At 40.9% G+C, this 26115-nt stretch overlaps 1 protein-coding gene across 1 annotated transcript in view; it reads right to left on the bottom strand.

Annotated features, from left to right (window-relative positions):
• Nucleotides 1-3683, bottom strand: part of LOC133092055 (cytosolic beta-glucosidase-like) — a 138165-nt gene extending 134482 nt beyond the window's left edge. The window contains 1 exon segment of the mRNA XM_061191282.1: nt 3619-3683. Coding sequence (XP_061047265.1) covers nt 3619-3676 — 58 coding nt within the window. The 5' untranslated portion in view covers nt 3677-3683.
• Between the last annotated feature and the right edge of the window lie 22432 nt (nt 3684-26115).

Raw genomic sequence — 26115 nt, 5'->3', positions numbered from 1 at the left:
ACTTGTTTATTATTTATTTATTAGATTTATATGGCGCTTTCCTCCAAAAGGCACTACACAGCCAACTCTGATGTAATAAACATTACATTAAACTCTTCTTAAAAACCATAGTCAGGGAAGAGGCCAGCATGAAGGCCCAAGAGACATGGACAGGAAGAAGGAAGAGCCATGGGTCTGGTGAAATATGCAAGCAAGTAGTCAGTATATTAGGAGGCCCAGTGACCGGAAGGCCTGTCCTACTTTCTGGTCACTCTACCTGCAAAGACCTTGACAGTGACTTTGATTAAAAGTAACAGGGCCCAAATATCTCTATTTCTGTGTGGGAGTGGGCGTGGGTCTGTAGGGGAGTGGGGAGGGGGTGGAGTATTATAGCTATATCTCCGGGCTCCAGAGAGGATGTCTGAAAACAAAGATACTAACACAGACAATGTGTTTTGAAAACCTCTGGAAAAAGATACATAGTGATGTTTTATAACAAATCACCGAGATAGATTTTTTCTGTATAAATACAATTCATGCTCAATCCTCAGTTCTGCTGAGCGTCCCTGACTTCCAAAGGCTCTGTAGACTTTCAGAGGCCAGGGAAGCTCAAAAGTGCAAAGATTCTCAAAATCAAAAAGCGACAAGGTCACTTCAGCTTTTAAATTCCGGGCCACATTGATTTGACAAAGCCACATGTTGACGTCCTGCATATGTAATCCTCGCAGTGGTGGAAGGGGTAGCTAAACAGTAACTTTCCCAGCCGCTGCTGGAAGATCAGGACAAGAATGAGCAAGAAGGGAGTATATTCTTACTTGTGGTCCAAAGAAGAAAGGACCATTCCCAGGAAATGGAGCAGATGATGTAGCTCTCCTATCAGTACAGAGTGGGAGAGAATCCAGCCAGGAGAAAGAATAACATCATCATCATTATTATTATCACTAGTAGTATTAGCAGTAGTGCTGTTGTTATTGTTATTTCATGGATATTATGGCCCAGGCACTCTTGTGCTCCGGTTATATATGCTGACCTCTTTAATCCCCAGAACAAACTTACAGAGTGGGCATGACTGTTTTCCTAGTTTTACAAATAAGGAACCTGAGACTTAAATAAGTTATTTGCCCAAAGTCATTCAGCTAGTAAGTGCTTGAGCTAGGATTCAAACCCAGCACAAAAGGATAGGTAAGAAAACCAAGGAAACATATAAAAAGCATCTGTGCATTGACAAAAAGAGAAGGGAAGATCAATTTCCCTTCTGAAAGCTGTTGTTAGAGAGTTAACAGCACAATAGCAGGTTAGGGACAACAAATAAAGACCTTACAATAAGGCAGCAGCAAGCCCAGTGCAGACAGAAGAGGTATAGCAATGTGGAGACCCTGTGAAGAGAGGAGCTCAGAAAGGACCAGTAATCTTATCCCCGGGGCTGAGTGAGCAGGATCTGGGAGCTGGGAAGTGAAACCCACTGTGTTGTCTTGTATAACTGACTGTGTGCTTCAGCCAAGTTCACTGCAGAGTTCTAAAGTAATTCATTCTCAGTAGCCCGTTTGCGACCCTCCCCCACCTAGATATAAATACGATGCATTCAGCACTTACTGAGCATCAAGCATTTAACACACGTCATCTTATTTAAACCTCACAGAAGCACTATAAAGTAGATACCATAATCACCCCCATCTTACCGACAAGGAGGCACAGAGAAGTTGAGTAAATTGCTCAAAGTCATACAGAGTTAGAAAAAGGTAGAGATGGACCCCCAGTCTAGCAAGTCTGGCTCCAGAACCCAACTTCCTAGTTTCCATGCTGTGCACCTTCTAGAACCTGATTCTGTGCACTGCAATCCCCTCTCAGTTCTGTCTGACCTCTCTTCTGAGAAGGAAACTAGCCAACGCCCTGTCTCTCATTTTCACTACTAGAAGGCCAGCTTCATCAAGTCACCCACCCTGACCAAGTAAAATTTATCTGGGAAAAAATGCAGAAGATACTATAGAGAGAGAAAAAAGTGACGTGGAATCCCTATTAACCTGGACGTTCCCAGACATTCTTTTGAAAGTGCTTTGTATCACAGAGCATATATGTGTCATAACATACATAGTTCCCATGGAAGATGTCTTCTACATGGCAGTTGTTGCAATTATCATAGCAGAGATTCCTCATTCTCATTTCTGGAGGTCTGGGAAATGGCAACTGAAGCTGGGAATCATAAGCATCATAAGCAGCATGGATTACGCCAGGATCAACCTGCACTCTGTCTAGAAAAACCTTCACGACCTTCAAATGGCTCCCTCCTTCTCGTCCTTAAAGTTTTAGATTAAATGACAGTAATTCACAGAGATCCTCCTAAATCAAAACCTGTTATCACCCTAGCACTTACCATAAGCAGTAATTATATCTTTTATTAATTTACTTGTTTTTGTTGATGTATTTGTTTTCTAGGGCTGCCATAATAAAGTACCACAAAACGGGTGGCCTGAACAACAGAAATTTAATCTCTCTCATTTCTAGAGCCAGAAGTCCAAAATCAAGGTTTCAGTGGGGTCATATTCCCTCTGAGACTCTTGGTAGAACCCTTCCTTGACTCTTCAGGCTTGTGGGAGTGGCCATCGGCCCTTGGCGTTCTTTGGTTTACAGCTGCATCACTTGAGTCTCTGCCTCTATTGTCACATGACATTCTCCACATGTGTTTCTGTGTCCAAATTTCCCTCTTCTTATACAGACACTAGTCATATTGGATTAAAGCCCCACTCTACTCCAGTATGAGCTTACCTTAACTTAGCTAATGACATCTTCAGACGGCTAGTTCTGGCCCCCTCGAAGTGTGAGAGAATACATTTCTGTGTTTAAGCCTCCCAGTTTATGGTCATTTGCTACAGCAGTTCTAGGAAAATGCTGCCAGAAATTCTCTTAGCTTTATTTATCCCTGGGTTTCCACATTTATTTGACCAAATAAATATTTTCCCATGATAGCTATTAACAATCCCTGATTCCTTAGGTGGAAAATATATATAGGAAAAAGCTAATCTAATCTTCCTATTGTACATAGGAAGAAACTGAGACTCAAGGAGGAGACCGGATGCACAAGCTCATGCCTGGCAAGATGGAGACCAGAACTCAGACCTCCACCTCCATTCTGGGTGCTCTTTGCCATCTCACAGTTAATTCTCAGCCACCCAGGAAATGGGGGTGCCTTGAAATAGAACAGGGAACCTCTCCCAACTGAAGAACATCCTTCAGTGATGTCTCTTGGACTCCTTGAAGGTATTTAGTCAATATTTTTCTAACCAATAGGAGAAATTGTTATCATTTTTAGGGAGGTTATGGGAAATGTGTTCAAGAAACCAGTGATGAAAGCAGCTGGTCCAGTGTACACTGATGTCTCAGATAAGCTGGAACGGACCAAAATTATAGCCGCAGCGGGGTCTTCAGCCCCTCGTCACCACCACCCTTGTGCCTAAGGAAAGGGACATGGGAAGCAAGTCTCTTCTATGTGAAAAGGGATAGTTTCATTTATGCAGTTATGGGCTCTTAACCCTTTTCCTTCTCTTCTTTTTGCCTCCTCACCCGACCTTCTTCCCCAGACATATAGAATCCATGAGAAGTAAGCCATCCCAGCTCTGGAGAAGGGGAAGAAGCTTCTCCTACCTTCCACTTGATAAGCTGAGGTGACTGTCCCCCATCCAAATCCTGCAGGAAGATCCATGCTTTCAGAAGACGGCCGACCGGAACACTCAGGCAACAGAGCGGCACCCTTCAGGCAGGGGAGTCCAGCAGCTGTGCAAACAGTAAGTGAACTCTCACCCTGACCGAAGTCTCAGAATGCAAACGAGTATGCAAACAAGAAGGGAGCCTGATTAAAGCATCCCACTTGACTGGCCACAGCCTTGATTTGAAGCCAAGACACTTGGTTCAGGGGGACCATTTATACTGTTCTCCAGACACTCCCCGATTTTTAACAGAGTTGGGCCAGCCTGGGGACAGACCAGGTCCCTGCTTTGGCATGGCACCCATTCATCTAATCTTTTCCCTTTTAATGAAACACATGGACATTGTTTTTAAAAGTAACATAATCCTACTAGAACTTTCCCTTGGCCAATTCCTCCCAATTCCTTATCCCCACTCCCTAGAGGTCACCATTTTCAACTGTTTCTTCTGATATTTATTCCAATGTTGTCAAATAATAGGCTGAGATTGGTGCCTCTTAATTTGTTTTTCAATTTTAGATAGTAACTATTGGCTTCTGGATATAAGGGTGGAAGATCCTAGCATGTGTGCTCTCTCTCTCTCCCCTTCCTCCATCCACCCAATGTGGTTAGATTACCTCTTCTGTTTAAATAAATATTCGATATTTACATGAATTTGACTGCGTATGGCTCAAAGCTGAGCTGTGTAGTATACCATGCTTACAGGCAACTTTTCATTTTCTCCAGGGTTCATCAACTGTCTGGATTTTATATTTAAATTCCTCTATTCTTATCACTAACTTATCCCCGAACAGTCTGACAGGACTATGAATCCATGTTTAAACACCTCTGTTTGCTTGCTGCACTCTGCACTGTTTGTTTCTGAGGCAGCCACAGAGCTATGTAGTCTTTAACTTCCCTCACCAGTCTCCTGGGCTTTCTCCCTCTTTTTTTCCTTTCCCTTTTTAGAGAAACAAATCATTGAATAACTTTCTGACAAAATGGGCATGGGAGGCACGTTTTTTGAAACCCTGTAGTTCTGCAATTCTCTTTATTCTAATGTCACACTTGATATGTAGTTTGGCTACTATGGGATTTTATGATAGAAATAATTTTCATTCAGAATTTTGAAAGCATCGGTTTACGGTTTTCTAGCTTCCAGTGTGGCGACTGAGAAGTCTGATGACAATCCAAGTCCTAGTCTTTCATATGTCACCTGTTTTGTGCCCCAGCCCACCCTCCCTGCTCCCCAAGCTTCTGTTTCTGAAATTTCACAGTCACATGCTTGATGTGGAATTTCTCATCCACTGTGCCAGACACTCAGCCTGTGGACCGTAGTCATGCAGGATGTTGACAACAGGGGAAACTGGGAGAGGGATACACGGGAATACTCTGTACTATCTCTGAAACTTTTCTGTACATCTAAAATTGATCCAAAATTAAGTTGTTGTTTTTAATGCCTGTGAAAAGAGGAGTTAGGAAAAATCAAAGTGAGGAGAGTTACTAATTCAGTTCCCCTAAGACAGCAGTAATTCATCCTACACTGTGTAATGACAGACACACAAGATTGGAATGAGGTATAACTAGGTTGAAATCCTACCCTCTCCAATTATCCTAATCCTAAGAAGAAAGAAGAGGTTAACTATCAAAGGAAATGAGGGAAGATATTTAAAGTGTATGTGTTTGGTGAAATAAACATTAAAAATACAGGGCGGAGGGGCTTCAAGATGGCGGAAGAGTACGACGCGGAGATCACCTTCCTCCCCACAAATACATCAGAAATACATCTACATGTGGAACAACTCCTACAGAACACCTACTGAACACTGGCAGAAGACCTCAGACCTCCCAAAAGGCAAGAAACTCCCCACGTACCTGGGTAGGGCAAAAGAAAAAACAGAGACAAAGAATAGGGATGGGACCCGCACCAGTGGGAGGGAGCTGTGAAGGAGGAAAGGTTTCCATACACTAGGAAGCCCCTTAGCGGGTGGAGACTGCGGGTGGCGGAGGGGGGAAGCTTCGGAGCCACGGAGGAGAGTGCAGCAACAGGGGTGTGGAGGGCAAAGCGGAGAGATTCCCGCACAGAGGATCGGTGCCAACCAGCACTCACCAGCCCGAGAGGCTTGTCTGCTCACCCGCCAGGGCGGGCGGTGGCTGGGAGCTGAGGCTCGGGCTTCGGAAGTCGGATCCCAGGGAGAGGACTGGGGTTGGCTGCGTGAACACAGCCTGAAGGGGGATAGTGCGCCACGGCTAGCCGAGAGGGAGTCCGGGGAAAAGTCTGGAGCTGCCAAAGAGGCAAGAGACTTTTTCTTACCTCTTTGTTTCCTGGTGCGCGAGGAGAGGGGATTAAGAGCGCCGCTTAAAGGAGCTCCAGAGATGGGCGCGAGCCGCAGCTATCAGCGAGGAACCCAGAGACAGGCATGAGACGCTAAGGCTGCTGCTGCCGCCACCAGGAAGCCTGTGTGCAAGCACAGGTCACTATCCACACCGCCACTGCCAGGGTCCCGTGATCCAGACACAACTTCCCCGGGAGAATGCACGGCGCGCCTCACGCTGGTGCAACGTCACGCCGGCGCAACGTCACGCCGGCGCAACGTCACGCCGGCCTCTGCCGCCGCAGGCTTGCCCCGCCTCCATACCCCTCCCTCCCCCCGCGGCCTGAGAGTCCCCGGAGCAGCTGCGCCTTTAACCCCGTCCTGTCTGAGCGAAGAACAGACGCCCTCAGGCGACCTACACGCAGAGGCAGGGCCAAATCCAAAGCTGAACCCCAGGAGCTGTGCAAACAAAGAAGAGAAAGGGAAATCTCTCCCAGCAGCCTCAGGAGCAGCGGATTAAATCTCCACAGTCAACTTGATGTACCTGCATCTGTGGAATCCCTGAATAGACAACAAATCATCCCAAATTGAGGAGGTGGACTTTGGGAGCAACAATATATATATATATTTTTCCCCCTTTTTCTCTTTTCGTGAGTCTGTATGTGTATGTTTCTGTGTGTGATTATGTCTGTATAGCTTTGCTTTTACCATTTGTCCTAAGGTTCTGTCTGTCCGTTTTTTGTTTGTTTGTTTTTTATTACTTAAAAAAATTTTTTTTCCTAATAATTATTTTTTATTTTAATAACTTTATTTTATTTTATTTTATCTTCTTCTTTCTCTCTTTCTTTTTTTTCTCCCTTTTATTCTGAGCCGTGTGGAGGACAGGCTCTTGGTGCTCCAGCCAGGCATCAGGGCTGTGGCTCTGAGGTGGGAGAGCCAAGTTCAGGGCACTGGTCCGCAAGAGACCTCCCAGCTCCATGTAATATCAAATGGCAAAAATCTCCCAGAGATTTCCATCTCAACGCCAAGACCCAGCTCCACTCAATGACCAGCAAGCTACAGTGCTGGACACCCCATGACAAACAACTAGCAAGACAGGAACACACCCCCATCCATTAGCACAGAGGCTGCCTAAAATCATAATAAGGCCACAGACACCCTAAAACACACCACCAGACGTGGATGTGCCCACCAGAAAGACAAGATCCACCCTCATCCACCAGAACACAGGCACTAGTCCCCCCCACCAGGAAGCCTACACAACCCACTGAACCAACCTTAGCCATGGGGACAGACACCAAAAACAACAGGAACTACGAACCTGCAGCCTGTGAAAAGGAGACCCCAAACACAGTAAGTTAAGCAAAATGGGAAGACAGAGAAACACACAGCAGATGAAGGAGCAAGGCAAATACCCACCAGACCTAACATATGAAGAGGAAATAGGCAGTCTACCTGAAAAAGAATTCAGAATAATGATAGTAAGGATGATCCAAAATCTTGGAAATAGAATGAAGAAAATACAAGAAACGTTTAACAAGGACCTAGAAGAACTAAAGAGCAAACAAACAGTGATGAACAACACAACAAATGAAATTAAAAATTCCCTAGAACAGATCAATAGCAGAATAACTGAGGCAGAAGAACGGATAAGTGACCTGGAAGATAAAATAGTGGAAATAACTACTGCAGAGCAGAATAAAGAAAAAAGAATGAAAAGAATTGAGGACAGTCTCAGAGACCTCTGGGACAACATTAAACGCACCAACATTCAAATTATAGGGGTCCCAGAAGAAGAGAAAAAGAAAGGGACTGAGAAAATATTTGAAGAGATTATAGTTGAAAACTTCCCTAATATGGGAAAGGAGATAATTAATCAAGTCCAGGAAGCACAGAGAGTCCCATACAGGATAAAGCCAAGGAGAAACATGCCAAGACACATATTAATCAAACTATCAAAAATTAAATACAAAGAACAAATATTAAAAACAATAAGGGAAAAACAACAAATAACACACAAGGGAATCCCCATAAGGTTAACAGCTGATCTTTCAGCAGAAACTCTGCAAGCAAGAAGGGAGTGGCAGGACATACTTAAAGTGATGAAGGAGAAAAACCTAAACCAAGATTACTCTACCCAGCAAGGATCTCATTCAAATTTGACAGAGAGATTAAAACCTTTACAGACAAGCAAAAGCAAAGAGAATTCAGCACCACCAAACCAGCTTTACAACAAATGCTACAGGAACTTCTCTAGTCAGGAAACACAAGAGAAGGAAAAGACCTACAATAACAAACCCAAAACAATTAAGAAAACGGTAATAGGAACATACATATCGATAATTACCTTAAATGTAAATGGATTAAATGCTCCAACCAAGAGACATAGATTGGCTGAATGGATACAAAAACAAGATCCATATATATGCTGTCTACAAGAGACCCACTTCAGACCTAGAGACACATACAGACTGAAAGGGAGAGGATGGAAAAAGATATTCCATGCAAATGGCAATCAAAAGAAAGCTGGAGTAGCAATTCTCATATCAGACAAAATAGACTTTAAAACAAAGACTATTACAAGAGACAAAGAAGGACACTACATAATGATCAAGGGATCAATACAGGAAGAAGATACAACAATTGTAAATATTTATGCACCCAACATAGGAGCACCTCAATACATAAGGCAAATACTAACAGCCATATGATTGACAGTAACACAATCATAGTAGGGGACTTTAACATCACACTTTCACCAATGGACAGATCATCCAAAATGAAAATAAATAAGGAAACACAAGCTTTACGTGATACATTAAACAAGATGGACTTAATTGGTATTTATAGGACATTCCATCCAAAAACAACAGAATACACATTCTTCTCAAGTGCTCATGGAACATTCTCCAGGATAGATCATATCTTGCATCACAAATCAAGCCTTGGTAAATTTAAGAAAATTGAAATCATATCAAGTATCTTTTCCGACCACAGCGCTATGAGACTAGATATCAATTACAGGAAAAAATCTGTAAGAAATACAAACACATGGAGGCTAAACAACACACTACTTAATAACCAAGAGATCACTGAAGAAATCAAAGAGGAAATCAAAAAATACCTAAAAACAAATGACAATGAAAACACGATGACCCAAAACCTATGGGATGCAGCAAAAGCAGTTCTAAGAGGGAAGTTTATAACAATGCAATCCTACCTTACGAAACAAGAAACATATCAAATAAACAACCTAACTTTGCACCTAAAGCAATTAGAGAAAGAAGAACAAAAAAACCCCGAAGTTAGCAGACGGAAAGAAATCATAAAGATCAGATCAGAAATAAATGAAAAAGAAATGAAGGAAACAATAGCAAAGATCAATAAAACTAAAAGCTGGTTCTTTGAGAAAATAAACAAAATTGATAAACCATTAGCCAGACTTATCAAGAAAAAAAGGGAGAAGACTAAAATCAATAGAAATAGAAATGAAAAAGAATTAACAACTGACACTCCAGAAATAGAAAGGATCATGAGAGATTACTACAAGCAACAGTAGGCCAATAAAATGGACAACCTGGAAGAAATGGACAAATTCTTAGAAATGCACAACCTTCTGAGACTGAACCAGGAAGAAATAGAAAATATGAACAGACCAATAACAAGCATTGAAATTGAAACTGTGATTAAAAATCTTCCAGCAAACAAAAGCCCAGGACCACATGGCTTCAGAGGCGAATTCTATCAAACATCTAGAGAAGAGCTAACACCTATCCTTCTCAAACTCTTCCAAAATATAGCAGAGGGAGGAAAACTCCCAAACACATTCTACAAGGCCACCATCACCCTGATACCAAAACCAGACAAAGATGTCACAAAGAAAGAAAACTACAGGCCAATTTCACTGATGAACATAGATGCAAAAATCCTCAACAAAATACTAGCAAACAGAATCCAACAGCACATTAAAAGGACCATACACTATGATCAAGTGGGGTTTATCCCAGGAATGCAAGGATTCTTCAATATACGCAAATCAATCAACGTGATACATCATATTAACAAATTGAAGGAGAAAAACCATATGATCATCTCAATAGATGCTGAGAAAGCTTTCGACAAAATTCAACACCTATTTATGATAAAAATCCTCCAGAAAGTAGGCATAGAGGGAACTTTCCTCATCATAATAAAGGTCATATATGACAAACCCACAGCAAACATCATCTTCAATGGTGAAAAACTGAAAACATTTCCGCTAAGATCAGGAATAAGACAAGGTTGCCCACTCTCACCACTATTATTCAACATAGTTTTGGAAGTTTTGGCCAGAGAAATCAGAGAAGAAAAAGAAATAACAGGAATCCAAATTGGAAAAGAAGAAGTAAAGCTGTCACTGTTTGCAGATGACATGATACTATACATAGAGAATCCTAAAGATGCTACCAGAAAACTACTAGAGCTAATCAATGAATTTGGTAAAGTAGCAGGATACAAAATTAATGCACAGAAATCTCTTGCATTCCTATACACTAATGATGAAAAATCTGAAAGTGAAGTTGAAAACACTCCCATTTACCATTGCAACAAAAAGAATAAAATATCTAGGAATAAACCTACCTAAGGAGACTGAAGACCTGTATGCAGAATATTATGACACTGATGAAAGAAATTAAAGATGATACAAATACATGGAGAGATATACCATGTTCTTGGATTGGAAGAATCAACATTGTGAAAGTGACTCTACAACCCAAAGCAATCTACAGGTTCAATGCAATCCCTATCAAACTACCACTGGCATTTTTCACAGAACTAGAACAAAAAATTTCACAATTTGTATGGAAACACAAAAGACCCCGAATAGCCAAAGCAATCTTGAGAAAGAAAAACGGAGCTGGAGGAATCAGACTCGCTGACTTCAGACTATACTACAGTGCTACAGTAATCAAGACAGTATGGTACTGGCACAGAAACAGAAATATAGATCAATGGAACAGGATAGAAAGCCCAGAGATAAACCCATGCACATATGGTCACCTTAGTTTTGATAAAGGAGGCAAGCATATACAATGGAGAAAAGACGGTCTCTTCAATAAGTGGTGCTGGGAAAACTGGACAGCTACATGTAAAAGAATGAAATTAGAACACTCCCTAACACCATACACAAAAATAAACTCAAAATGGATTAAAGACCTAAATGTAAGGCCAGACACCATCAAACTCTTAGAGGAAAACATAGGCAGAACACTCTATGACATAAATCACAGCAAGATCCTTTTTGACCCAGCTCCTAGAGAAATGGAAATAAAAACAAAAATAAACAAATGGGACCTAATGAAACTTAAAAGTTTTTGCGCAGCAGAGGAAACCATAAACAAGTCAAAAAGACAAGCTTCAGAATGGGAGAAAATATTTGCAAATGAAGCAACTGACAAAGGATTAATCTCCAAAATTTACAAGCAGCTCATGCAGCTCAATATCAAAAAAACAAACAACCCAATCCAAAAATGGGCAGAAGACCTAAATACACTTTTCTCCAAAGAAGATATACAGATTGCCAACAAACACATGAAAGGATGCTCAACATCACTAATCATTAGAGAAATGCAAATCAAATACTACAATGAGGTATCACCTCACACCAGTCAGAATGGCCAGCATCAAAAAATCTAGAAACAATAAATGCTGGAGAGGGTGTGGAGAAAAGGGAACCCTCTTGCACTGTTGGTGGGAATGTATATTGATATAGCCACTATAGAGAACAGTATGGAGTTTCCTTAAAAACCTAAAAATAGAACTACCATATAACCCAGCAATCCCACTACTGGACATATACCCTGAGAAAACCATAATTCAAAAAGTGTCATGTACCAAAATCTTCATTGCAGCTCTATTTACAATAGCCAGGACATGGAAGCAACCTAAGTGTCCCTCCACAGATGAATGGATAAAGAAGATGTGGCCCATATATACAATGGAATATTACTCAGCCATAAAAAGGAATGAAACTGAGTTGTTTGTAGTGAGGTGGAGGGACCTAGAGACTGTCATACAGAGTGAAGTAAGTCAGAAAGAGAAAAACAAATACCGTATGCTAACACATATATATGGAATCTAAAAAAAAAAAAAAATGGTCATGGAGAACCTAGGAGCAAGAAGGGAATAAAGACGCAGACCTACTAGAGAATGGACTTGAGGATATGGGGAGGGGGAAGGGTAAGCTGGGACAAAGTGAGAGAGGGGCATGGACATATATACACTACCAAATGTAAAATAGATAGCTAGTGGGAAGCAGCCGCATAGCACAGGGAGATCAGCTCAGTGCTTTGTGACCACCTAGAGGGGTGGGATAGGGAGGGTGGGAGGGAGGGAGATGCAAGAGGGAAGAGATATGGGGACATATGTATATGTATAACTGATTCACTTTATTTTAAAGCAGAAACTAACACACCATTGTAAAGCAATTATACTCCAATAAAGATGTTAAAAAAAAATACAGGGCATGCTATTAAATTAAAGTGTTTATAGTCTTTCAGTTCTGAAGCAATCGTAAGTTGAATGAAAAATAAATAAATATTAAAATATTTTCATTATGGAACACTAGGTGGCAGTATTGTAATTTTTTAGGTTTACAAATTGCTGGATGAAGTGTTATTAAAATTTTGTTTTCCCACCAATGGCCATCTACACCATAACCCCTAGCTAATTGTGACTGCTCTTCTAATGATTTTTCTCTAGAAAGAAAAACTCTACTTTCTTAGTGCTCCACATTCTCTGAAATTATTAGACCACAAATGGCGGAATTTAATTTTTCTCAGCTCTGATGGAATTCTCCAGTCTAGCACTCTCAAGCATTTTGGTGTCAGGACCTCTTTACATTCTTAAAAAGAATTGAAACCCCTAAAGAGCTTTTTTTAAAGTAGGTTGTATTTATCAATATTTACTCTATTTGAAGTTAAAATTTTAAGAATATTTACTTATGACTTCATGTAAAACAGCAATAAAAAGCATGTGAGCATAAATATTTTATGAAAAGTAATCATATAATCATAAACAAAGGATATTTAGTGAGAAGAGTGATTTGCATTTTTGCAAATCTCTTTTATGCCTGGCTTAAGAGAAGACAGCTGGATGCTTGTATCTGCTTCTCATTCGATTTGTTGCCTCTGGAGAACTCTACTGTACACTCATAGAGGAAAGAAAGATGAGAGTGAAAAAGGCAAATCTTGTCTTAGTGTAAGTGTGGGCCCCCAAAAGGGTCTTGAGGGGCCAAGGGAACCTTAGCTCTCCCAGCACTCTCTCTAGTACCTTCCATTGCTGCCCACAATCTCTCTGTATTCTCACCTTACAGAGAGCTCATTCCACTAACACTCCTGCATTAAAGCCCTTCTGATTGTAAGACCTATGAATTTGCAGCCCCCATCTTGAGTAAGAAAAAAAATTTTTTTATTTCTTTGTTTTCTTTATACAAAAAGAAGTCTGATTTCATGGCCTCATCTAGCAAAACTGGCTGGTAATTTAATTTGTCATTGAGTCCCCTGCACTCCATTTTAGGGCCATACAAGGTAATTAAGGTCTTGTGAAGAGCAAATTTTTTTTAATGCCTAGTGGCCCCATTCTCTCACCTCCCAATTTTGGTCCCTACTGGTTAATGCCAACATGTCCACTATCCAGTCTCCCCGCCTGCCATTGTCCCTTGCAGTCCACTGACTCTCTGCTTTTGAGGCATGGGAATACTTTAAGGGTATAAATCTGAGCCCTTAGGTTCAACTCCCTTTCAAAACCACACAGTAATCCCTTTGAGATCCTGCCACCTTCCCAGGGTACTGCCTCAGAACAACACACCAAATCCTGCTATTCAGGACAGCCACCAACCTCTGTCCACATTCCAAGCCGGAGGGAAATGAATATGTTACTTGCATTATGGGTTTGGCTACTGGTGTGCTCTCTCTAGAAATCCTGGAGTGCTCAGAGACTATAAATGCAGTGCCCTCTGGGGTAAAAATATATCTCGCAGAAACTCTTTGTTAACTGCAATACAAGCTGTTACTCAATAGGGATTCAGCTCCATCAGTCAAGACTTTGACCCTCCCAATTTGAAATGCCAAGATTCCAAAATCCTGGCATTCACAATGTTCCTGTGTACCTGTATCAGGATAAAAGTAAGGTTCTAAATAAGCATTTTTCTATCTGCAGCAGATTGCTATGGGTTAGCCAAATCCTGGTTCCTTTTCCATCTAGGCACACAATTAGACCACATGTGTCACCTCCCTTGCAGTTAGTGGAATGCGGGCAGAAAAAATATGCACCGTTTCCAAGCTAGATCACTGAAATCTGCCCACACAATCATCCGTGTTTTGTCCATATGTCATCATTGCCCTTCATCCACAGATCGGATTTAAAGGTGCCACTGGAGAACTCCGAGGTCCTAGGAACTCCTTAGATAGAAGAGGCCTGGTTCCCTATATCACCGCATGGAGCAGAGCCCAGTACCTACCCCACAAGCAGCCCACTTTGCACTGTGGTGTGAATGAGAAATAAATGTTTACTTTGCTAAACCACTGAGATCGGGGACTGGCTGATAAATACGCTCTCTGAATACCGAATAATGACTATGTTTTAAACCAAAAAAGCCAGAGGAAAAAGTTTGGTGACTTCAAAATACTCTTTTCCAGCAGGGGAGCCTCTTGGCGATATCCTATCACTAGAGGAAAAAGGAAGTGAAACAGGAAGTGAAGGAGGGCCAGGTGGGGTGAGGCACACCAAAGGGCAATTCTACCCTCAGATGTGTGTGCAGTGAATTATTCATCTTGATTTTCTGCCTTTGCCAAGAAAGATCTGCTCAAATCCTGACCTAAGGATGTATATTTTACAAAAGTGACCCCAAACAGGACCCTGGACTCCTGAGAGTCATCAAGCTATTTTTAATATTTCAGTATTTCTAATTGCAATTGTATATTTACTTCCTATCAGGTCTCCCAGGCTATCTAAAACATCCATTTTATTGCTTTAAGCTGAATTACGTGAACTCATTGTGGTAATACCAGCTTCTCATGCATGAAAATTCAAAAATGAGTTAGTTATAACAATGTTCTCAGTTTCTTAGCGGATAGAACCTGTCAAAGCATGAAGTCCAGAAAGTAAATCAGTTATAAAAGAAATCTTCGACTGTGAAGATTCTGACAACTGTGATGTGTATGTGTGTGGAAGCCAGCAGCTGAGGCATTTCTTAATCTGGGCCATCTAGAATGCAGTCAACTCTCAGGAGTCTCTTGGTAACTGAATCTGATTTTCCTTTGGGTATCTGCCTCTCCCCTGTGCAGACTCTGTGCTTCTGGACCTGCTGACACTGCACCCCACCCAATAACCCACAAGCTTCAGGGATTAATTTAAGGCCATCTTCACATCTCATCTCATTAGTTACTGGGATTAGATCAGAGCTGGGCTTGAAACCCAATGAGACATGAGAAAATGTATGTTAGGGTTTCTGAGAAAGAAGCTTCTCACTCTTTCATAGAAACTATCTAAAAAGTCATGCTCTTCCTGCTAATGTGGAAGGTTTTGGCAGCCATTTCATAAATATGAAGAGGACTAGCTTTCGGATCTGGAGGAAAGATGGAAGAAACCAAAACTTTGAGAACAAGTAAATTCCTTTTATGGTTTAGGTCTATTTGGGTTGAGTTTCCTGCTACTTGCAACCAAAAGATTCGTATACAGTACACATATATATTTGAGGTGTGTATACATGTATCTATATCTATATATACATACATACATATATATGCATATATGTCCATACCTATAATATATATTTGCATGTTTATGTCTATTTATCCACACATGTGGTTTTACGTAAATATGTATGAGTGAGTATAGACATAGGTACATGAAAGTGGATGTGTGTATATATACATGATTCATGTGTCTCTATAGATCATAAATCCCCTCCAAATAAAGAAACTTTAGTGGATATTTTTTTCTAGCTGTCTTGAATGTTGGCCCATATCACCAGCCCTGCAATGAAGATATCTGTGAGATAATTAATGGCAGACTCAAGTGGGATTCCATTACACCATTTGCATTTATTGATTGAAGGCCATACACACCATAAGATTTAGCATGAAAGCAACATAAAACAACAGCAATGCATCACTCAACATTTCAAAAAGCCATACTGCTATATAATTAAGGATTTATTATTGAGTAATTTTCAGAACAAACAGAAAATGCTCTGCCCTTCAAGGTGTTGACAGGCCAGTACTAACAATGGCATACAAGTAATCACAAGAACCACTCAATACTACTCAAAGCTCAACCGTTGAGTTTAGAAGCACTAAGAACAAAAAGCACTCAGTAGAGGCAGAGCCCTTAGAAAGCCTTTTGGGAGCCTTCCAGCTCACGCCCACAGCTGTGGTATCAGATTCTAATAGCAGCACTTCTCAGGGCAATATTCATAGTGCAGCTGCCAGGGATTCTGTCTACCTCATCGACATGATTTAAATTCACCAGAATTGTTATTCCACCAACATGGATTTAGCCACTCAGATCATCCTCCTAAAAACACCCCTCCATCAAAACAATCTAAACTCCACTTATATTCCTATGAACTATTTGGAGACATGTTAAACAAATCTGGAATTAGGATGAAGCAAGTGAGGGGCCCAGGATGCAAAATTCAAGGAGATGTGTGCTCTCAACTTTGGCCCAGGTGTTAAATGCCAGAAAGAGAACAATCAGGTTCGAAGGCCTTGCTGCAGGTCACGAATGGGTTTTATTTCTAAACTGTTTGTGGCAATGCACAGGTGTGTCATATGCCTCAGGACTAAACTAGCTAATCCACCTAAATCCCGTGAGGGTTTGTGCGTTTGAGAGTGTCTTTGATTGTTCATCTTGCTTCAGGGATTGGTTTGGAACTTCAGAAGCATTTTCTTCCCACAGTGAAAAAAGCAATGCATTGGAGACCCACAGTCTGGAAAGGAAGCATCAAAGAGTGGAATTGAGCCAAATAAAATGGAAAATCAGATTGAAAGAGAACAATTTCGGTGATCATCAAATTATTTTAGATGAGCTACATTGGAGAGCAAGCACAGCCTTCTGTGTGGCATGGGATGGACGGTCTAGAAGAACCTGCCCAGACCTCTCTCTTAGATCCTCAATCCAAGACCACTGCACAACCTATATACCATCCTGAACCTTTCTCTTGCCCTCCTCCTCCTTCCTGCCACGTTAAGCCCACGTCCAGCCCACGTCCAAACACTGTTGACTCTAACTCATTGATATGTCTTACATATGTCAATTTCCTTTCATCCCTGCGGCCTCTTCTCTGTGCAAAGTCAGTGGAAATCCTCTTAAGTCTGGAAACCTCCAAATGGACTCCCAACCAACAGATTCTACTGCAGCCTGAGCCATCTTTCTAAAATACAGATTGTTCGCAGATTGTCCTCTGCCCAGAAGTTCAAACTTGTTGATCTATACAAAGCCTGTGTGACCTGGTTCCCGCCTCCCTTCCCTGCACATTCACACCAGTGTTCCTCACATAAGCTCTTTTAGCCTTTTTCAGCTTTCCAAGTCTACCATGCTTCGTGCTTGTTCTCCACACTGATTCTTGGCAAATGGTGCCTTCTCTGCTGGGAACTTTTTCTCACTTTATCTGGGCTAACTCTTACGCCTCTTCAATTGGCCAGCTGAAAGTTACTTTTTTAAGGACACGTTCCCCAAAACAAGCTAGGTCCCCCTGCCCCATGTTCCCTTGTACCTTGTGCACCTCTTATCATAACACTCATGGTATTTTATTAGCTGTCTGACTTCCCCGTCGATTTATAACTTTTCTGAGAACAGGGGTTGCCTTAAGCACGCAAGCTAAGATAATATACCAAAGCTCATTTGGTATATTTTTTCCCTAAATTCATTGATTCATTTACCAAATGAATAACAGTCAGCATTTACAATGAGTCAACCACCATGCTAAACCCTATGAGGAAAGAAGTGAACCAATCCAACAAGTCAGTCCCTGAACATACTGTCAGGGTCTGAATCATTTTCCAATCTACTAATTAAAACGCCCCAACTTTGTTTTAAAAGCATCCCATTTTTACTCTGAGTTACTCAGGGAAGAATCAAAGAGTAAGTAGAGAGTTACCTGCAGTTTTCCTAAATGTATTATTGCCACCCCTTCCCACCCCTCAATCCCTTATAGATTCAGGGTAGAGAAAGGAGATAGTTAGGAAGGGGGAAAGAATATAACCAATACTACTTCTGCTCTGCTTTGCCTGTGAGGTCACCAAGGGAGAAAGGAACCCTCTGAGACCACTGGCTGAAGTGGATTTAGGATTTAGGCTCAGGGAGCAGACAGTAAGGCTGTTCCTCAGAGAACTCCACCTGAAAAGTTGTCTGTGAGACTTCTGGGTCTTAGAGTAGCTTGCGCAAAGATCCACCTGGCCATTGTGAAGTACTAACGGTGTGGGGCATCTCAGCCTCTGACCAGGGAGCTCTCCTCCCTGTCTTCCAGAAGGCAACACTGTACTGGACCCACAGTCCCTTTATTTGGGATCCCCTTTCCTTGGACAACACCAGCCCTCAACTCATGTTTCTGTTCATAACATTTAGAGCTAAAATATACTTCGCTCATTTTAAGTGATTATAAAAGATTATTATTCTAGCCTCATTTCATGTGTGTTTTATGTTGTTGCATTCTTTTTTTTAAAAGATTTATTTATTATTTATTTATTTATTTTTGGCTGCATCGGGTCTTAGTTGCAGCATGTGGGATCTTTGTTGAGGCATGCAGGATTTTTCGTTGCGGCGCTCGGGCTTCTCTCTAATCATGGCGTGTGGGTTTTCCCTCTCTAGTTTCGGCGCACAGGCTCTAGGGCGCGTGGGCTCTGTAGCTGTGGTGCACGGGTTCCAGGGCGCGTGGGCTCTAGTTTGAGGCACGCAGGGTCTCTAGTTGAGGCACGCAAGCTCAGTAGTTATGGTGCGAGGGCTTAGTTGCCCTGTGGCATGTGGGATCTTAGTTCCCTGATGAGGGATCGAACCCACGTCCCCTGCATTGGAAGGTGGATTCTTTACCACTGGACCACCAGGGAAGGCCCTGTTGTTGCATTCTGATTAAAGATTTCTTGCATTATAACCTTCATATATAATAATCAAAATGGATAAAGAATGAGCAATTTATTAATATTACTCCTGAAATGAAGGTGAGGCAGTTAAAATAGGCCAAGACAAAAAAAAATAGGCCTAGACAGTTAAGGTCAGTAAGAAGGAGCTTGTGACAAATGAGAATTTTTCCTGAGGACCTCTTTTTATAACATTCATTTCCTGTGCTTAGAGTTTCATGGAAGAGATAGATATTATGCACACAAACCAGCAAACAAACAAAAACACAGAAATCTATTTCTAACTATGATAAAACAGAAGTTCTAGCTTCTGATCATGGCAGAGTAGCTTGTGTCAGAATTATCCTTTTGCAAATTTCAGTCACAAACTCTTAACACCAAAGACAACTTTTTAAAGGCACTGAAGATGATGCAAGAGTCGGTAGTAACTGGGAAAGAGTCAAAACATGAAAGAAGGGAAGTGAACCAGAGTGCCATTCATTTTTCAAGATGTTTACCCTGATGATACTCCTAAGAGAATTCAAACAGAAAACCTCTGTCCTTCCGGTGTAGTGGGGGAGAGAGAAAGGAGCTTGAGGGAGAAGAGGGGCTAGAAACTGAGGGAGGAAATCCAAAAATGGAGAGAGCTAAAACTTAATAAAGTTGCCATGTTTTCATTATATATTTTTCTGGTTACGTTTTACTTACAATACATGATGCTAGTTTTCCATACAGCACCATGATATAAATTTTTGTTTATAAATACATTTTTAAGTTAAAAAAAAAAAAGAAGATAAGTCCATGTAAAGTAAGTAGTAATGCAGGTATTACAAAGCTACAGCAAAAATGTTAAAGGTGGTATCCAAAGGTCTGAAATTTGTGTAGCTCTTAGGCCATTATTTTCATCCATTTTCAACCCATGCCCAAACAATAATTTTCCTTCTATCTTACATGTACTTTGACAATAAAGAAGATGTTGATTAGCTTTCCCTTTGATGATTTTTATTGGGAAGGAAATTGGAATATTGAGTATTTTCAAACTACAGGTAATCTCTCTTTTCTAAAACAGTGGGTAGCAGAGGTATGTGGGCTTGGGTGTCAACCCATGGGCCCCATGTGAGTACGGCACAGTGTTTGCTAGGTGTGTAAGCTTGGATGCACTTACCTCTCTGAACAACAGTTTTCCCATCTGTAAACTAGTGAGCATTCTTAGTTTAACCCTGTTGTGAGCATTAAATGAGACAATATATGTGAAGCAATAAGAAAAGTGCTAGGCCCGCAGCTGACACGCCATCAAAAACTGTCATGGGTAAGACATTGTTACATATTCAAGGTAGAAGTTTGAATAGCATATAATTCCACTCTTAGTTCACTTCTGTGAAATAACATAATTATAAAATGAAGAACCTATTAGGGGCCTGCCTGGGATTAGGGATAGGGGCTGGCTATAAAGGGACAGCAGATAGATGGGACCCTTATGGTGATGGTAAAGTAGCTAATTATGGTGGTGGTTACTGCATAGAGTCACACGCACACATACACACAATGAGATATGTATAACTGGTGATAATGGAATCGTACAATATCAATTTCCTAGTTTTAATATTGTACTATAATGTCTTATGTAAGACATTAACATTGCGGGATGCTTGGTGAAGGGCGCACAGACCTCCTTGTACATTTCTGTGCAACTGCCTATGGATCTACAACTATTTCAAAATAAAATGTTAAAAAAAAAAAAAAGGTAGCAGTTTGCCATTCAGAGGGCTATAAAGACAGCCATAAGCTGGGTTGGGCAGGGATTCTTTTAGATATAACAGCTAAAGGAAGCTAATTCCCTCAGTCCATTTAACTCGGCAGTAGGAGGGAGGCTGGTGGGAGAGGCCCATCTCCAGACTTAAAGAAAGTGTTAAAATTTACAATTATGAGGTATAGAGGAGCAATATTTTTCCACAGCTCACACAGGTAAATGAATGTCTTCTCTCATTAGCACAACCTCTCTGAAGTGGATTCTCCCACTTTTACAAGTACCTGCTCTAGTTTACACACATCTGGCCAAGGAATTGAGCCAGAACAGAAGTCACACAGGTGTATGGAAAAATGTCCCCTGCTAACTCGTTCCAATTAGCGTGAAGCTTTAGGTGTCCCCTCTTTTGCTGGACTTGTGGCCTTTTGCCATTTGTTATTCCAATCAAGTCCCAGTGTGGTCCAACAAACACTGTGAAAATAAATATCTCATTTGCCTAGGAAAAACTCACTGTTTTCCTTTACTCTCACACCCACAAGACTTCTGGTATCAGATGTGAGGGTTTCCCCACACCCACCAATTATCTGATGCCAGCTGGGTAACCCGCAATTTGACCCAGTCCTGACACAGTCTACCTAGAGTTGGCGTCAGACCCCACGAGTTACATGCTCAGTCCCACTGAGGTCCACACTTCAGAGGCCAGTCGAAAATCCCAGATTGTCACCTGTACTTCTGACCAACCAGCTATAAATTGGGGTTCCCACACCCCGCTTCTTGGGTTCTATAATTTATTAGAACAGCTCACAGACTCAGAGAGACAATACTTATGTTAATCAGTGTACTCTATAATACTCTATAATAAAGGCTATGATCAAGGATAGAGATGAACAGCCAGACGAAGAGATATATAGAGATATATAGAGTGAGGTCCAGAAGAGATATATAGAGTGAGGTCCAGAAGAGATATATAGAGTGAGGTCCAGAAGAGATATATAGAGTGAGGTCCAGAAGAGTTCCGATTGCAGGACCTTTTGTCCCCATGGAATTGGGTGTGTCACCATCCCAGCTTGGACATGTTCACCAACCTGGAAGCTCTCCAAACACCATACTGTAGGGATTTTTATGGAGGCTTCATCACACCAGCATGATCGATTATTATCTCCACTTCCAGGCCCTCTCCCCTCTCCGGGGGTTGGGGACCATGTGTGTGCTGAAAATTCCAAACTTCTAATCATGGCTTGGTCTTTCTCATGACCAGACCCCACCCAGGAGCCCACCAAGAGTCACTCCGTTAGAATAGGAAATTACAAGGATTTTAGGAGCTCTGTGTCAGGAACTGGAGAGAGAGAAGCATATATATAATCACATCAGTAATTTTTTTAATTCACACCAGTGTAATCAAAAAAACACTGAATTCTTGGGATCATTCATTTCTATAGTCCAAGCAATATTTGCTACATTTGCTACAATTAAATGTCAGTCCAGCAATAGTTTGAGAAGTTTTTTATATAGTTTTGTCATGGGGTTGGCCTTATATTCTTTAGAGAGGCATTCAGAAACTATAAAAGTGAGAGAAGCAATAGGGAATATTAAGGCAGAGGTCTGGCTCCTTCCATTTTAGTGCATTTGGATATTACTTTTGTTAGGACAAAATACCAGCATGTGTTGCCACATCCTTTTCTGGATCACTTTCCCCAGCTTGCAGCTTTTGTTTTATTGCTGCCTCTGTTATTTAGAAGCCTGGAGCCTTCCGCTTAAAATAAAAACTTTATTTTATGACATAATGGCTAATGCAAAAGGCAAATATTTTGTCTGGCGTCCTTTTCTTTCCACAAACCAATTGATCCCTAAATCAGTAATTGGCTTTTTTTTAAATTGGATTGTCAATGATTGAATGGCAAGCATTGTTAAATTCCCCCAAATTGCCTTTATTTCCCTACAATGTTCATTTATTCCATTTCGCCTATGGTCTGTTGAGCTATATCTACGCTAACTATTTTTTTCTCATTCTGTCTTGTGGTTTTCTTTTCTCTCCCTCTCATGTATCTGAGCTTCCAATAACTCTAGTGACTGGAATTCTGTGGCAATAGAAAGCAGGACGCTCCCCAAAGATCTTTTTTCCTTCATGGCAATCAACAAAACACCTCCCCACTAAGACTTTTAAAACTTCACCCATTTAAAAGGAACACAATTCTTTATTTTACCTATTTTTTGATGCCTTAAGCAGAACTGTCAATTTTGCCAGCCTGAAGGGAAAAAAACATTTTTATTTTCAACATTCTCCACAAATATTCTACGTATGGCTTTTATAGTTAAAAACACATCATCTCCTCCAAGTGTAAATATTTTCTTGGGATGAGAAATCCAATAAAACCACAGGTCCCTGGCCTTTGTGGTTGCTATAAACAAGCTCTACTTTTAGAGCTTTCAGTCTCAAAATGTGACAGCCATGATTTTACTTTAAAGGTTACATTTTGCATTTTTTTTAAAGTATTTGCAAGATTTATTCATATGTGATTAAATGTTTCCACATCTCTGAAGTCACCTGCTAGGATCAGCCTCACTTTACATATGGGAAATCATTTATGGGAAGTGAACAATATTTCCTTTGTCTCTAGCCACAAGCTGGCTCAGTATCACCTTCACAATTAACTAAGTTTCCAAAATTATTTTCCTGGTGTGCACTGTGATTCTTTTCTTCTCTCAGAACTAGAGAACAACATTGCCTTATCCCAAGTCCTGACTTTAGCTTTTGAGTGTCAACAGTGCTTTCACTCTTCTGAAAGATTTAACTGAGCCCCGGAGGAAGTGTGGTGTAGTATAAAGAATCTGTACATGTTGCAAAGGTTGCTTAACTTCTCCAGGTCTGTTTTCCTATGTGGATGTATGTATCTCTTACCTCCCAGCCCCCTTTGGCTTCTTACTGATCTATTTCTTATGAAATCTTTTTCCAAAATGTAGTTATGTCTTGGTGTTGAAGTTATGATTCTGTTGGACAGTAAGCATACGCTATAAATATATCAGAAGGAGGAAAGCATTTTTCTTAAAATGAGACCACATGAGGAGTTAGAGAAATTCTATGGACCATCACCAGACCCTGATTCGAACCACTAGTATTCTTCAAAGCAAGTTGTGTAAGCATCCCTCCCCAACCCTTAAGAGAGAGAGAAAATAGAGCTACACAGGCCCACTGTTCTCTTTTGAGCACTTGCAACAAATGTTTTGAATGGCAACATAGATGCACTGAGTAATAATGTCACAGCTGGCTGCCAATCGTTGGGGGCTAAATAAAGCAAACATTCCAGAGGCTCCAGCCCTTCTACTCTGTGGTCTTTCTCTGTCCACTTCCACACATCGTATTTTTTTAGGAAGAAGAAATTCTGGTAGTACAGCTGTTCTTTGTGCCAGATGGCAGTTAACAACCCAGAGTCCCTTTCCAGACCTTTCTCCTCCCTTTCCACACAGTGGTGAAGTGGAAGTGAGACCTTCATTCAGAATCATAAAGCAGAGAACTGAAAAGGCCCTATACATGGAGTTTGGAGAGGAAGCCTCAGTTAGGATCATGGAGTCTTCTGAGTTGGGAATCATATTAAAGGTCATTTAGGTAGATGCAATCATTTATAAATGAAGAAGATGGCCAGAGACTTGCCTGGAAAAACACTGTTATAAGTCAGCAAAGCGAGAACTCGGGTCCAGGTGTTTCCATTCCAAGTCCTGTCTCATTCCAGCTGTTCCATTCCATTTGGAAATACAGTTTTATTAATATTCTAGAAGGCACAACACATTTCTACCATAAAGCCCTTGTACTAGAAGAGCTTCTCCCAAAATTTCTTTAATTTTTTTTTTTTTTTTAGCTTTTTACAGGCATTTGTCTTTACTTGGTCTTTCCACTTTCTAACCGGCATATAGCTAACCATAACCCAAAGGATCATGAAAATTCCACTCCTGGCCAAAGTTTCTTCACTTCATGCATTTTTTTTTTAATCATCTCCTCTACTCTTTCCCTCTCTCTCCCTTGTATAAAAGTAAAAATGGCAAAGGGAGAAACAAATCCGAAAATATGTGTTGATATATACTTGGCACTGGGTTTCACACCAGTGAATTTCACACCAGTGAATTTCACCCCACCCTCATTCCCTTCCCTCTGGCAACCACCAATTTGTTTTCTGTATCTATGAGTCTGGGTTTTGTTTGTTTGTTTGTTTTGTTTTTTAGATTCCACATATAAGTAAAATCATGTGGTATTTGTCTTTCTCTGTCTGACTTATTTCACTGAGCATAATACCCTCAAGCTCCATCCATGTTGATGTAAATGGCAAGATTTCAATCTTTTTTATAACCTAGTAGTATTCCACCGTTTATACATATCACATCTTCTTTATCCATTTACTCATCAGTGGACACTTAGGTTGTTTCCATATTTTGACTACTGTAAATAATGCTGCAATAAACATAGGAGTGCAAATATCTTTTCAAATTAGTGTTTTTATTTTCTTCAGATTGATACCCAGGAGAGGAATTGCTGGATCGTATGGTAGACCTATTTTTAACTTTTTGAGGAACCTCCGTAATGTTTTCCATAGTGGCCGCACCAATTTACATGCCCACCAACAGTAATAAAAGAAACTGAAGAACACACAAATAGATGAAAAGATATTTGATGCTCATGGATTGGGAAAATTAATATCATTAAAATATCCATATTACCCAAAGCGATCTACAGATTCAGTGCAATTCTTATCAAAATTCCAGTGACATTTTCCATCCTCCTTTTTTATTGGATATCAGCTGTTGCAGAGATCATTTCGTTTGGAGCTTCTGACTTCCTAGACTATTAACACCTTCATTTTAAAAAACTCTACCTCCCAGGGACTTCCCTGGTGGTGCAGTTGTTAAGAATCCACCTGCCAATGCAGGGGACATGGGTTCGATCCCTGGTCCAAGAAGATCCCACATGCCACGGAGCAACTAAACCCATGCACCACAACTACTGAGCCTGCGTGCTGCAACTACTGAAGCCTGCGCACCTAGAGCCCGTGCTCCACAACAAGAGAAGCCACCACGATGAGAAGCCCAAGCACCACAACAAAGAGTACCCCCAGCTCGCCGCAACTAGAGAAAGCCCGTGCACAGCAACGAAGACCCAACACAGCCAAAAAAATTATTATTTTTATTACTCAGCCATAAAAAGGAACAAAATTGGGTTATTTGTAGAGATGTGGATGGACCTAGAGACTGTCATACAGAGTGAAGTAAGTCAGAAAGGGAAAAACAAATACTGCATATTAACAAATATTTGT

The sequence above is a fragment of the Eubalaena glacialis genome, chromosome 5, assembly GCF_028564815.1.
Source record: "Eubalaena glacialis isolate mEubGla1 chromosome 5, mEubGla1.1.hap2.+ XY, whole genome shotgun sequence".
NCBI lineage: Eukaryota > Metazoa > Chordata > Mammalia > Artiodactyla > Balaenidae > Eubalaena > Eubalaena glacialis.
Note: the sequence above shows the minus strand (reverse complement) of the source record. Positions and strands in the feature narration are given on the sequence as shown.